The sequence below is a fragment of the Egretta garzetta genome, unplaced genomic scaffold (assembly GCF_000687185.1).
Source record: "Egretta garzetta isolate BGI_Z169 unplaced genomic scaffold, ASM68718v1 scaffold88, whole genome shotgun sequence".
NCBI classification, from domain to species: Eukaryota; Metazoa; Chordata; class Aves; order Pelecaniformes; family Ardeidae; genus Egretta; species Egretta garzetta.
Window position 1 is genome coordinate 902,571 of NW_009260408.1, and position 14,245 is coordinate 916,815.

Consider the following 14,245-nt stretch of genomic DNA (forward strand, 5'->3'; position numbering starts at 1 on the left):
TACAGGTGTATGCATGCATATACAGGTGTATGCATATATAGTAGAGCAGCGGGCCGTTGAATCACAGAATCGCAAGGGTTGGAAGGGACCTCGGGAGATCATCTAGTCCAACCCTAGGTGGGCCGTGACAGCTTCTCGATAAGAGAGATTTGAACGGTTTCAGCGAAGGCCGTGTCGAGTCAGCACAGACATTTCGGGTTTGGCAGGCAGTGCATGCATATACAGGTGTATGCATATATAGTAGAGCAGCGGGCCGTTGAATCACAGAATCGCAAGGGTTGGAAGGGACCTCGGGAGATCATCTAGTCCAACCCTAGGTGGGCCGTGACAGCTTCTCGATAAGAGAGATTTGAACGGTTTCAGCGAAGGCCGTGTCGAGTCAGCACAGACATTTCGGGTTTGGCAGGCAGTATCGGGCCAGCAGGCAGGCTCTATCGTGTTGTACGCCACTACCTAGATCAAATGCACCAGGCCAGGTATCGAATTCCTCGGGGGGAAGGTCAGAGCGGAGGCCCAGAGGGCGCGGGAAGCAAAACAAGAGGAGGATGTTCCCATCCCTGGCTGGAAGAGACATCACCATCTACCGCAAGTCTTCTGCGGCACATTCAGAACTTTTCGTTTCCTAGCAAGGCACCTGTGAAAACCCTTCTCCTTCTAAGAGGGGTACCAGTTCTGTGGGTTTTTTTGTCAGAGATCACTGCCCCAAAGCTCTCTGGTCTCCAAGTAAAATGTGTAAAAGTAAGGTAAAGCTAAAAGAAAAAATCATTCTCTCTTGGTTCAATTTTTCTTGCTCGTGCTTAAGTTCCAATTCTATTGATTCTCCAGCTACCCCAGCTGTCTGCCTGGCTGTTACTGTGAGAAACAGTTAAAATGTAAAATATTAAACACCGTCAGCAACATCGTTTAAGCATCATTAAGAAAGAGAACGCCCTTTTTTTCTTACTTTAAAATTCTGGCACAAGATAAAAAATTATCCTTAAAGCCTGTCTTGGAACAAACATACCTTTTTCCATTAGGGTAAGAATATCCCAAGCCATCACAGAACACAGGCAGATACAAGCACAAAATCATGTAATTCTTCTGCAGCCTCTGTTTGCACCAGAAAAAAAGTTTTAAGGGGAAGATGAATAGACTATGAGTAATGAAGATGGACAACGGAATAGACTACGTTAGACAGTCTCTCAGAAAACATTTCCAGAAGCGTGCACTGCATCATCTTTGTGCAGTTCACTTTCCTCAGCTGCCTTAGAGAAGTACAGCCATGCTCCACAGCGTACCATTCACGCCGTTTTATATTGGTGTGCTATAGATTCAGAGGCCTTTCCATTTTCAGCATGCTCTTCCTGCACCCAAGGGGAAGGAAAAAACCAAAACAACAAAACCCAAACCTCAAATCCAAGTAATTTCAACTTGATTTTATTTCCACTAGAAATGATTCCACAGTAAAAGGAAAAAAAGAAGCTGTCGCAGAGGTGGCCATTTACAACAGCTGAAAATTCCAATTTTATTATTTTAATTAATAGAATGTTCTGCACTTCAAAAACAAACAAACAAAAAGATGTTTCTATTTTTATTTTCTGCATTACAGAAACAGAATTCAGAGTTTCCCATCAACTAAAAGATGTTTTTACTGATCAAGTTCATCTTCATTAAGCAGGCATTAACATTGTCCCTATTATAGGGTAAGTGAGCCGTAAGAGCTCTGGTTCCAGCTCTGCTTCTGACAAGAACATATTTAGAGGCATTCTAGAAAGTCTCCACAGTTGCTTTAAAGCAGCATTTTGTGCTTTAATTTCTTTAATTGTCATTGAACTGTTTTCATTCCTGTGCCTGTTCATCGAATAAAAGTAACCAATTTTGTTGCTGCTTTCTTTGTTACCTTATTTTTATGGCATCTTGCATTCCATGATATGAAGATGTGAAACCATTAGGATGAGGATTCTCAATTCCATCCAGATCTCAAAAAAAAATGTAAGTTAACATTAAAAGGTTCATTTACCATCTGGCCCCAGCATGTCTATATTATACCAGCATTTGGCTGCAAAGCTGAAGAGCTTTAATTAGAACCACTAAATGCTACCCAACATCACAAGCAGGAAGCAAATTTTAATTATGCAATTTAATTTAAATTTTTTTTTTTTTTTCCCCCAAGCACACTGATTTGTAACCACCCAAAACATTTTTCGTCATCCTACAAAAGCAGTGGTCATATAGTCTATATAGACCTTTACATTCAGTCAAACCCACTACTACTTTAGCTGGAAAAAAGTTCACGTTACAAGAGCCTGAAGTGAAGGACAGTATAAGCCAGCTTTCGTTTCATTCGCACACAGGTGGGATTAGAGAAGACAAAAGACACTTTGGCTGCCACATCAGCATCTCTTAACCATCGTCTGGTTAGATCTCTTGAGACATACCCCTGAATTTGCAGACACAGCCGGCATCTGGTTGACTTCACTAAAACTTCCAACTATCTCAGCTCCCTAAACTGCCTGTAGTCCAGGAACCTCTCAACACAGAACTAGCCTGATAGCACTAGCTTTTTATTATTATTTTTAATCTTAAAAAAATTTGTGGAAGCCTATTCATAATCCTTACATGGGAAGGGATTTTTGATCACAATAGCTTTTGAGTCAGGCCCAGCAGCCGCAGGGAATAACTTCCAAGTATTTGCTGTAGGATGAATTTGTACTGCTGACTGCAGTAGTTCATTCTGTTGATAACTCTTTGTAAAAGAAACAACAACAAGAAAAGATCAGACTGTCAATGTACAGTATTTAAAGATATTTCAAAAAACAAGTGACCTGTTTTAAAAGTATGTTTTAACATGGAAAGAATGAACATGAGTGTTACAACCTTTCCACAAATATAGAAATTTCTGCTATATGGAGAAATAAATAACAAGAATGTCAAAACCCAGTTATTAATTTAAATAAAAATGTACAAAATTTGAACATAGCAAAATAAGCTACATTGAGTTCATATAAGTAAAACAACATTCTCAAACTTACAGAAAGTAAACATTGCTATATTAACTCTATTAACTACCATGTCACTGTGTGCTGCCATTGCTTGGTCTTCTCAGAGTTCCACTTTCAGTCAGGATCCTTATAACATTCGGAATATCAATTCCTTTGTGAAAGGCAAACAAACAAAAAGTAAAAACAGAAAATAAGTGGTTTGATGATAAAATGCATTTAAAAACACAAGTTATATACTGAAACATTAGAGCTTGGGAAACTGAGAAGTCCTTGACTGGTGTAAGCACTACTCAGCAACAACTAAAACATCAGTGTGTTATCAACGTTCTTCTCATACTAAATCTAAAACGCAGCACTGTGCCAGCTACTGGGAAGAAAATTAACTCTGTCCCAGCCAAAACCAGGACAGTATCCACCCCTCATTCTATACCACCTACATCATGCCCAGGTCCTACATTTTCCAATACATTCCAATTAATCCCCACCAGTATTCCTGTCTTGATACATACACACAGATGTCGTTCCTTTAGCCTATGGACCGTCTCTATAAAACATCAGTTGAGTTCATTTAGTCCATGCCTTTGGACTCCATCAGTCGTAACAGACTGTCATGGCAGGAGAGGTGGTGTGCGGTGTTGAATTGTTGCATGCTGAAGCCAGTGCTGGTTCCATCATCACTGCAGTTTGCTTAGTTTCATCAAAGTTCATTTGCCATTTATCTGTTATATCTCAATCATCTCTTTTCCAGGCCAAAAAGAGCCCTAGCTTTCTATTGCTTCTTACATGGAAGATATTCCCGTATTTTGTTGCCTTCTATAAACCTTATGCAACAATAAAGTCCTTTATCTGAAATAAGGGAAACATAAATATATGCCCTATGCCAGATACAGGCAAAGCATGAGTTTATGCAACAGCAAAATGACAACTCCCATCTTGCATTCCATTCTTTACTTAATTCCTTGTATTTGCCATATTTTTCTGACTCCTAAGTTGGTATTTCCACTGATCTGATGAGGAGCTTTTGAAATTCCATCAGTCAAACAATGCTTTTAACTGCTTTGAATTTGACAAAAATTTTGTCATCCAGATACTCATCCCTTTTTCCAGGGCATTTGTGAAGATAATAAACAGCACAGGTCTTAAGCACAGACCTACAGTTCTCTTCTGGATCCTCTTTTCATTGTAAAAAGTAATTGCCTGTTTGCTATCTGTTTATTATTTAAACAGTGCAAGGATTTCCCGCTTTTCCCACAGCCAGTGAGTCCCCCTAAAAGCCTCTGATTAGGGTACCTATCAAAAGCTTCTTGGAATTCCAAACAAACTACATGAACTGGACCACCTTCATCTGACTCCTTTGCTGGCGATCACAGGAATTCCTGTCAGATCTTGGCCTTGGTGTAATGAGTTGGATGATTAAGCGCTTCTTAATTGTACCAGGAACTCCGACACGGCTGAGGCAGGGAGCGAGAGCGGGAACAATCATTTATCCCCTGACAGCCTTGGAACATACCTTACCTGGATCATAACCTGAGCGAAGTGGTACTATCATTACTAGAATTCCGGTAATTACCAACCCGGATTGTGGCCAGGATGGAAATTTACTGATGACTAAAGCCAATCATCTCACGACCCTATGAACAGCAGTCCTAAATGAGGCCCCTTGAGCTCTCCTGGACTGCAGTGAGCTGCAATCAGCTTCTCCCTCTGAGTGGGATGCCTCTCAGAGCTCACAAACTCTGATGTTTGTGAAAATCAGAGGTCCGTTGCCAAAGACCAGTGGCAGAGCCTGGGCTGAAACCCTTCACTCCTTGAGGCTCAACCTTCACTCATTGAGAAATGCCACGACGTTTGACATAAATATTTCACTAAACTCGAGGGCAATTTTTAAACAGGAATACCTTTATATATATATATATATATATATACACACACACATACATATATATAACATTTCATATGTGTAAGGCAGTCAAAAACTACGTCTGTGTGTATGCATGTGTGAATCAATCTAAGTAATTAGTAAATGTGTGATTTAATTACAGAGTGATTCTGTCGTGATTACAGTTGACTCAGTCTGTGAACATTAATTTAGTCAATGATGAAGTGCTGCTAAAAATCTTGTGATCCACATTAGAACTGTGAATAAAACTTTGACTGCTGCTAGACACATATTATCCTTAGACATAGACAGTTGACTCAGTCTGAGACTAAGATTGGACCTGGCCGTACCTAGATTCCTCTCTGAGAAGGAGTTTAGAAAGCAGGGGGGTCTACTCTGAACCTCATGACTCAACAGGAGGGTCTTCCTTAACCTCTGCATCCACAATCTCTCTGTGAATCATTCTAACTTGACTGTAACTTAATTTTCCTTTGTGTTCTTCTTCTATGCAGTAATAGAGTGAACCTTGCCATCTTCGAATCTGTAACTAAGTTGCTGTTTCCATTAAAACAAATTTTGTCAAATCACTTTGTTAATTGACTGATAATTGAGTGCTAGTAAAATATCACAATCTAATCCTGTGATTTGCTGTAAAGGCACAAATAAATTCTAAACTGCTACTAAATCAAGTTGTCTAAAATCGCTCATTCGCAACATGACCCCTTTCGGACAAATCCAGAAAGTCCCTAAGTAAGGATTTCTTATCACAAAAGCCATTCATTCCCCCCCAACCTGTCTAAGCAGATCATATTTTTCCAGCTGTCCACTAATTCCTACCTTGTTTTTCTGAACAATTTCTATTCACCCGCCCAGTAGAAGCTGGCAGTTTCAAAGATCACCCAGAATCCGGTACTGGTTTTGGCTGGGATGGAGTTAACTTCCTTCATAGCAGCCCGTATGGTGCTGTGTTTTGGATTTGTGGCCAGAACACTACTGATAACCCAGCAGTGTTTTGGCTGTTGCTGAAGGGTGCTTGCACAGCTCAAGGCTTTCTCTCTTTCCCACACTGCACCCTCACAGTGATTAGGGGGGTGGGAAAAAAGACTGGCAGGGGACACAGCTGAGACAACCGACCCAAAGTAGCCAAAGAGACATTCCATACATCATGCTCAGCAATAAAAATTGGGGAGGCAAGGAGGTGGGGTTGGCTTCCAAGGTGGCTGTTGCTCAGAGACTGGCTGGGCATCAGTCTGCTTCTGCGAAGTGCTGAGTGATGGTCTTTGCATCATTTGTTCCCCACCTTCCCTTCACTTATTAAACGGTCTTTATCATGACCCACGAGTTTTCTCACTTTTATTCTTCCTATTCTCTTCCCTGTTCAGCTGTGGGGCGGGGGGAAGGGAGGAGCAGTGAGCAAGCAGCTATGTTCAACACACAACAAAATCCTAAACCAAGAGAAATCTACATAAGAGAACCACATTTGTCACCCACAAATTTTCAGGTTCCAAAGGAAGCTTTATGGGAGAAATCACTATCAGTAACTTAACCATTTTGTTCTGGAGGTCCCTAGGACCAGGTGATATTCATGGAAGGGAGAAAACAATTTGCTATGTTTATGTTGCCAATTTGCTTCAGAACTTCCATTCCAGACAGATATTCTGCTGAGTTTTTGGTGCACATGTGCACACACACGTGCCCAAGGAGAGGTTATGGCATGGGTTGCAGTCTCTCCAGTTTCTTCCACAGTGAGCACTCAGGCAAAGAATATCTTCAGCTTCTGTACAATGTACTCATCTTCATTGTTCTTTTTTAACCCTGATGATCCTAAACACACTCCGAGAAGCTTAGAAATGAACACAGGAAGCTTCTGAAGAAAGGGCAGCAGTTGACTGGAGACGTGGGAAGGTTTAGTAGCTAAAACTTGTTAGAAACTTGTAAGCAAAAGAAAGACTACTTGTCTCTGAGTCATTATTATTTATATGTTACTGTGCAAGTACAGTTCCTTCAGGAATTAATAAGTAAAAATTTCTTTGATGTTGTCAGTCCCGAAACCAGTGTTTCACCAGTTATATCACAGACAAAAGGTTCTCCTTTTTTCTAACAGGAATATGCTTGATTTTAGCTTACGATCTCTCACTATGTAAAAGTTACTATGCACAAATGAGAAAAGTATTAAAAAAAAAAATAAATCAACAATTATTAACACCTTCACAGGAAGACAGCCATTTTGAATTACCATTCCTAAACTGGATCCTGCAAAAAAGTTAAAGGGGGAAAAAAAGAGTCTCTTTAGCCCTCCTTAATACCTCAAAGTTCTTTGACTGATATACTCCTTAGTATTTCACAGAGCTAACAAAATTATGTTATGTTTATATTTTTTTATATGTGTGTATGTATGTGTATGTGAATTACCTCTGAAAGCTGGATTTGCTGCTGCTATTTTGTGTAGAGTAGCAGTAACTTCCTCAACATCCATATTTCTTACGCTGTTCAAAAATTCAGTAGTGATGTTGTTCTCATATGCTGTTTCCAAAGAGCCAGTTGAAAAGGTTTGGGGTTCATCATCTTCATTTACAGATAAGGACTGCTTAGCTGATCGGCTGCTTGAATAGTCTTAAAAAAAGAGAAATATTGTTTTTCAGTACGAGAAGATTCTGAAGGCTTCATTACTTATTTCTCTAAATAGGGCTTCCCAAAACAAGCACTTCCAGTCTGGCACAGCAGCGTTGCTGGTAAGGTTCACATCTGACTTTGCTACATTTTCATACAACTGAGAGTCAGGAATGCTTTTCATTTACAGAAAATCCTGGAGAAACAAGGGTGGGGAGGTGGGTGGAAGCTATTTCCATTATGCTTACAAAAAGGAACTAAGGGTTCCAAGTCTCATATATTGTAGGTCATTGCAATTTTTGTTATTAGCATTGTATTAATTGAGGTTTTCAAAAGCTAAGCTTCCTAGAAAAAAAGAAAATTGCCACCGCAGAGAGAAAAAAAAAAATAAATCATACAAAATAGCTTCACTAACATTCTGGGTATTTTTCCTCTCCAAACATAGAATTGTACTTCATATGCTTGAGAAAAATAACCACTTGTTTATATCAAGAAGGAAATGACCTCAAAGAAATCACAGATTCTTTAAAAAAAATTAATCAGAAGTACTGAGGCCAAGTAGCTGCAATGTTCAGGTATTAAACAGAATTTTCCATCCTATACAACATATTTGTGTTTCTACTAGCATACTGATTGCACTAGACTTGCATTAAGCCTCTTCTCCATCAAGAAGGGAAAGAAATGTTGGGGGCGAAGCCAGATTTAAACTTTGAAAGCCTCCTTCCAAACAGTTGCCTCTGGACAGAGGAAAGTTAAGACACAACTAATTTTTCCCCAAATCCTACAGTTAAGTAGGATGAATGTTTTTGAATAGTCTGCCCTTTCTAACATTTGCAGAAGATAGAAGAAAAAAAACCCAAACTATTCATTTACACTACCTGACCTTGGCTTTGTTCTGCTCGTGAGCTCTGCTTTTATAGGGAAGCAGGGGGAAAAAAGCTTACTAAAGTTTATGCAAGGTTCACTGTTAAGATTAAAGCACATGCAAGACTGCAATGCTAACATTACCAGTATCCGAGTCACTAATATCTGCTGAAGTCTGGTCAGACTGTTCCGTGGAACGTTCCAATGCTTCTTCTCCATTATATTCAGTATCTAACATGTCCTACAAGTTTGAAAGAAGTTATGTTCAGAATTTCAAGACAACCTCTTAAAATGACAAAACAACAACATTAATGATCACAAAGCACATAAGACCAGTATTTCTGCTACCAAATCTGAAAAATCAAAAATTTATTTGAAAATCATACAGCTGGTAATGAACTCCTGTGCACACACTGCTCATGGTATCTTTCTACATCTGAAAAAGCACTATATTAGGCCAAGAAGTGATACTTACAGAGCCCAATTCTCAAGCTGTCAGGTCTAAAAAGGAAGCATTTTACACTCAGAACAAAAGACTTAGTTAAAAAATTACCAGTTAAAAGATCACAGTTCAGAATACGACAAAAAAATATTTTTCTACAACTGGTAAGTTACTTTGGTTAGAACTTGATTGTTTTGTACCACATCAGATTTTGCCCTCTTTCCATATGAATAAAACAAAATCCTATATGGAAAAACCAACAGGAATAAGGTGAAAGTAAGCTTAATGAGGAAGTAAAAAGCAGTAAATAATTAATGAGAACTATAGGCATGGAGTTTGTCATGGAGTATTACCTTTGCGGCAGAAAGAAAGCAAGAGAGGGAAGATGGAATATGTGGAACAAAGATAAACTTTATAATAAAGTCCTGAATTAAGAAAGGCTTTTGAAGAAAAAAAAAAAAAAAAAAAAAAAAAGAAACATTTTTCTTGAAGTGACACTTCTACAATTATCTTCATCTTTTTGGCTGGTACTTACCCACATTTGGCATTATCCACTTAAAGCTCACCCCTTAAATAAAAAAGCAGTTAACTAGCTGTAGTAGTAGGATTAACTGTTGTGATGAATGAGAAGTCTGTTCGGTACTGACAATTCTCTAAGAAGTGTTGGGAGGAATAAGGAATACTGTTTCCTATAGCAAATATGTTGAATGGATCACCAATAAGAGGAAAAGTTCCTACCCTCCCTGTTGACAATGGGGGAATGAATGAAAAATCATTCCAAGCGTGGAAACTGTGGAGATTATGGTATAATGGAATGTAAACTGGAGGTACAGGGAACACAAGTGGCAACCACAGCAGCCTCAAAGTATTCCTCTGAACACCTCCATACTATGCCTACATAAAGACAGGCCAGTCAAAAGTAATAGCAGAGAGGGGAAAAAAATGTGTTTCTAATAGTGTGGGAAGACAGACACCTCAAAGGGAACAGTCCAAAGAGTAGGACCAAAAAAAAGTTGTATAAGAAAGAAAATTAACATCATTAATGTCTGATTACAAAATTAATGAAGTGAAGGCTGGGAAAGGAAATGGAATACAGAACAAGAGTGTCATGGAGGTCAGCGGAGATGAGAAAATCTTAAGGTAGAATTGAAAAGAGGCAAAAAGAGCAGAAAAACTTAGATGTAAGGAAAAGCATGAGGAATAAGAGACAAGATGATTTTTAACTTCTATTAAAAAAAATATGCAAGCACCTTCGAAGAGTATTAAGTACAGTTTATCCTACCATCACTACAAAAATTCAAGCATTTAATGGCCAAAACTTACAATATGGTCTCCACAGCAATTTTTTTTTAAGTATAGTTAAACTATGTATAATAATAAAAATGAATCATTTCAGGAATCTACAGGTTTGTAGAACAAAACCAAAACAAAATGCAAATTACTTTTTTTGATGCAGCCTGCTGACGATATTCCACTAGTGCATCTGTAAGAGTCTGCGTAACCTTTAGGATAAACGAAGCATCATCTTCATTCAGTATCTCAAAACTTTGCTAGAGAAAAAAAAAACAAACAAACAAACAACACACAATAAAAAAATCTTCCCTCTGAAAGATTAAAGTTTCATCATGTATAAACAAAACCTGCAGGAACCTCATTTTTTTATGTCTCTATCCTTCTGTCAGACATAGCTGAAGTTACAAAGCAAAGTTTTTACTTTTAATCCCATAAATTGGGGGGGGGAGGAGGGGGAAGGGAGGGCAGGAAATGGAAGGGGATCCTAACAGAAGGAAGCTGCAGCTACCCAATACAATAATTTGAAAAGGAACAACCCAAGAATATTCCTGGAAATACATACAGGAAAATGTTTTTCCATAAGCATTTTGATCTATTCCCAAGATACCTGCATACAAATGAATATGTACAACTTCCCCGAGGCAACACAGTCATAACCCATTTCTCTAGAAAGCAGTAAAAATCCAGAACACTACTGAATGTAAAAATACATGCCGCCTTGCAGCTGGGGGGGAAAAAAAAAAAAAAAAAAAAAAGCAGCCTTTGAAAATCTAAAGCTCTAGTAGGGAAACAAGTTCTAGTGCTAACAGGCCTCACAGAGAGAGCTACATGCATCATCCTCTTGTCTATAGTAATAAAGTTCTGCTGAAAACACTTCCACAGGGTACAATGTAGCAGAACTGAGGGCCTGTCCTAACACTTCAAAGTCTTCTGGATTAGAAACAGACAGCTTTAAACACTGCAGACAATGCAGAAATGTAATAAAAAAAATAGCATGAAATTCATATATGACAGTATAACAGGGATTATATTATATTTTTAACACTAATAGTATTTATCTCTCCTGGTTTGCAGTTACACTTAAAGAAGGTCTTGTCAAAAGCTAGATGGAAAAATAAGATTAAATTTAGGCAAGGGTATCTCTGCTACCAGGTAATAAAAGAAATACAATTATTTTAATGACAAAGCTGAGCATACCGATTTTCACAGTTAAAAAAGTATATAGTATGGATAATTATTGAACAACTGGATTTATTCCATGATAGGAACAGCAAGCCCAAAAAAATACTTGTAAAATTACTTTCCACTACATAAGAAGCCTTTTGAATTCAACAACAATAGAAACACATAATGCAGCTTTTAAAAAAATGGCTATAGACGCTAATATTAAACAATTTTCAAACTTTTCAAAATAGAACATAATTCTAATCACATTCCCAACAGTCTGTTCTTGAAGGACAATCACACTAAGCAAGAGGATGCCTCAAAACAAATTCAAGTTTTATTAGCAAGGTGCAATCTTTACACCTAATTCCCTATTGAAAGGGGGAAAAAAGATTCTATGATAGTCCATAGTGCTTAAATTACCATGCAGTAGCTGAGTCACAGGAACTATCAGAAAAGATTTACGTACAGTTTGTCACCGATGCTTTTAATAAAATCACTGTTTCTGTATGCAAGACCACAAATGTTGTTAATACATTTAACAACTGGCAACTGATAGTTTTTCACTCTTATTGATTGTATCTCTGCCGTGAATGTGTACGGAATACATATTTTCAACAACTGAACAGAACTCGGGTGTTCTACTACTTACTGTACAATGGGAATAGGTAGGTTTTTTTAGTTTATGGGTTTGGGTTTTTTTGTTTAAGTATACAACTTGTATTTTATTTCTTAAAAATTGCTTCTTTCTGCGTATCTCAGATATTTTTCTTCATTCTGCTTTCTTCCATTATTAAATTACATCTTTCCAAGTTCCTCATTTGGAAATGATAGATCAATTATAAAGGAAAAGAAAGAAAAATTTAAAAGGTCGTTTTAGTTAAACATGTAGTCCAGGAGTGGAGCTAAGCTATAGCTGAGAAAAATACATTAACTTTCAATGCAAGTCATTCCTCTGACAGGAAACCAGGACTTTGGCAAAAACCCTGTCTAGAAACTTTAGAACGAATAGATATATTATTATCCAGTGATATTAATTTTATTCTAAATCCTAGCTTCTGACAAAATGCTAAGATTAGCAGGCTGCCTACATTTTGGCTTTGATGTTACTTGCTACATTTTAAAATTAGTAATTCTGTAATTTCTTTTTTTTTTTCCCCCCAAAAAAATTACATTGGAAGGTAAGATTTAACACTCACCAAATAACCCAACAGTTCTTCTTGACTAGTGAATTCTTCAGGATTTGCTGTAAATTCTTGCTGGTTAACATTAAAAAAAAAAAAAAAAAAAAAAAAAGTCCAGAGGTCTATTATCTGCAGTAATTATAACTAAAATTAAACAGTAATTATTATTATGGTTATTCTAGATTCTTGCTCTAATTAAACTGTATGTTGTATGTGCTTATATGAAACGGGTACATGTGTTCTCATGACAAGGTAAGAACAAACCTTGTTCTTAATAATTTTGCTTAGTAACTTGTAGCTAATTCATTAGCAATAATATTATTAATTTGAATAAACAAAAGCAAACACTGTTGCCAATCATATATTAAAGTAATTATTTCCCCAACTATTCGTAAACTGGAGCAACCCATTAAAGGGAAAATATTCACCTCAACTTTCTTGTTTTCTTCCTGCAATTCTTTATTGGTCTCACACCTTAAGACAGAAAAATAAATAAATAAATAAATCCATATACAGTTGGTTGATCTATCAAAAATATGTAGCCAGTCAATAACTGATAATCAGTTTAAATTCCTGGCACACTACTACTACACTAGTTCTGACACACTCTGAGATGTCACATTATTTCCTTGCAGAAATCCAGTGGTCCCAGATTTCATTGTAAAAATTATTTATGAGGGGTTTTTTAGCGTGATTAGCTAGTACAGAAGTTCTAAAACCCAAAGTTAAGATAGAAGTTTGACATTGGTAGGAAAAGCTGTAAGCTTTTTGTTTGCATTGCAGAAATACAAGGCCCCTAATTACGATTTTTATCACCACTTCACAAACTCGCCTTTACAAAAATTCAGCTATAAAAAGTATTTTACAATGTGGCCACAGAGATATTGGGCATAAAAAGATTCATATGGTCAAAAGTTACTAACCCATATTTATGCTGTTCTTCAACTACAACTACTATAGATGCATTCCATCCCTTTGCAAGCCCAGTAACCAGGGCTGAGATTGGTTGGGTTTTTTTAAATTAACCAAAACCATACGACTGCCAAGCCTAAGCCCCCCTCATTCTTGAAATCTTTCTTAGGAATCAAAAGTGCAGTAAAAGCAGATGACACATTTAATGAACTCAAAATAAAATACTACACCTCTTCAGATGACTGTGTGTGCAGAGCTTCACTACAAAGAAATTAGGAGTAACAGGAATCCTCAGACTGATATTGCAGAATCTCTAAGTGGAAACATCAATTGACTGCTTGCTGTCAATGAGAATCTGATCTTACACCTTTCAAGAAACTATATATTGAGTTCACATCTCCCAGAAGTCTCACAAAAATAAGCAGTAAAGGAACAAGCTGAAGTCTTAATTTAGTAACCAACTTACAAATCAGTCTCCCCCTGAAACACCTGGCTGCTCATAGTTACCCAGGATGTAGCAGAACAACCGGTTTAAAAGAACAACATTAAGTGATTTACCAAAGGATGCTGTTCTTAAAACTGAAAGTACAAGACCGCAGAATGAGAATCAGTGTCAGGTAGAAATAGACAGCAGCATTTCCAGATGTGGATGTCTGAGCTTTTATTAGTTCCCGATTTTTGATGTTTTCACAAACTAGCTCACTCTCCAGATTAAGAACTGTTACAGTTATTTGAAAGCCAGACAAATGAACACAAGGACTCATGAACCCGGACTCGAATCTGGTTTCAACTAATCCTTTTCCTTAATAGTTGCTCCACAGAGAAGCAGAGGTCTTACAAAAAGATATTTCAGTAACAAGAAAATTTCTCCTGTTACCGGGTAACAGTAAATAAGCAAAAGGTGTTAGCCCTCCAT

At 37.5% G+C, this 14,245-nt stretch overlaps 1 protein-coding gene across 3 annotated transcripts in view; it reads right to left on the minus strand.

Moving 5' to 3' along the window:
* Positions 1-1,820: 1,820 nt before the first annotated feature.
* Positions 1,821-14,245, minus strand: part of LOC118452781 — a 24,563-nt gene continuing 12,138 nt past the window's right edge. For 2 of the 3 annotated variants that reach the window (XM_035899006.1, XM_035899003.1), the window contains 6 exons: positions 12,846-12,891; positions 12,433-12,492; positions 10,219-10,326; positions 8,479-8,575; positions 7,273-7,473; positions 2,758-3,132 (listed from right to left, as the gene is read on the minus strand). In XM_035899006.1, the coding sequence (XP_035754899.1) occupies positions 3,053-3,132; positions 7,273-7,473; positions 8,479-8,575; positions 10,219-10,326; positions 12,433-12,492; positions 12,846-12,891 (592 nt within the window). In that variant the 3' untranslated portion in view covers positions 2,758-3,052. Of the gene's footprint in view, positions 2,726-2,757; positions 3,133-7,272; positions 7,474-8,478; positions 8,576-10,218; positions 10,327-12,432; positions 12,493-12,845; positions 12,892-14,245 lie in introns of those variants that run through there. The other variant, XM_035899004.1, reaches the window with a different exon arrangement.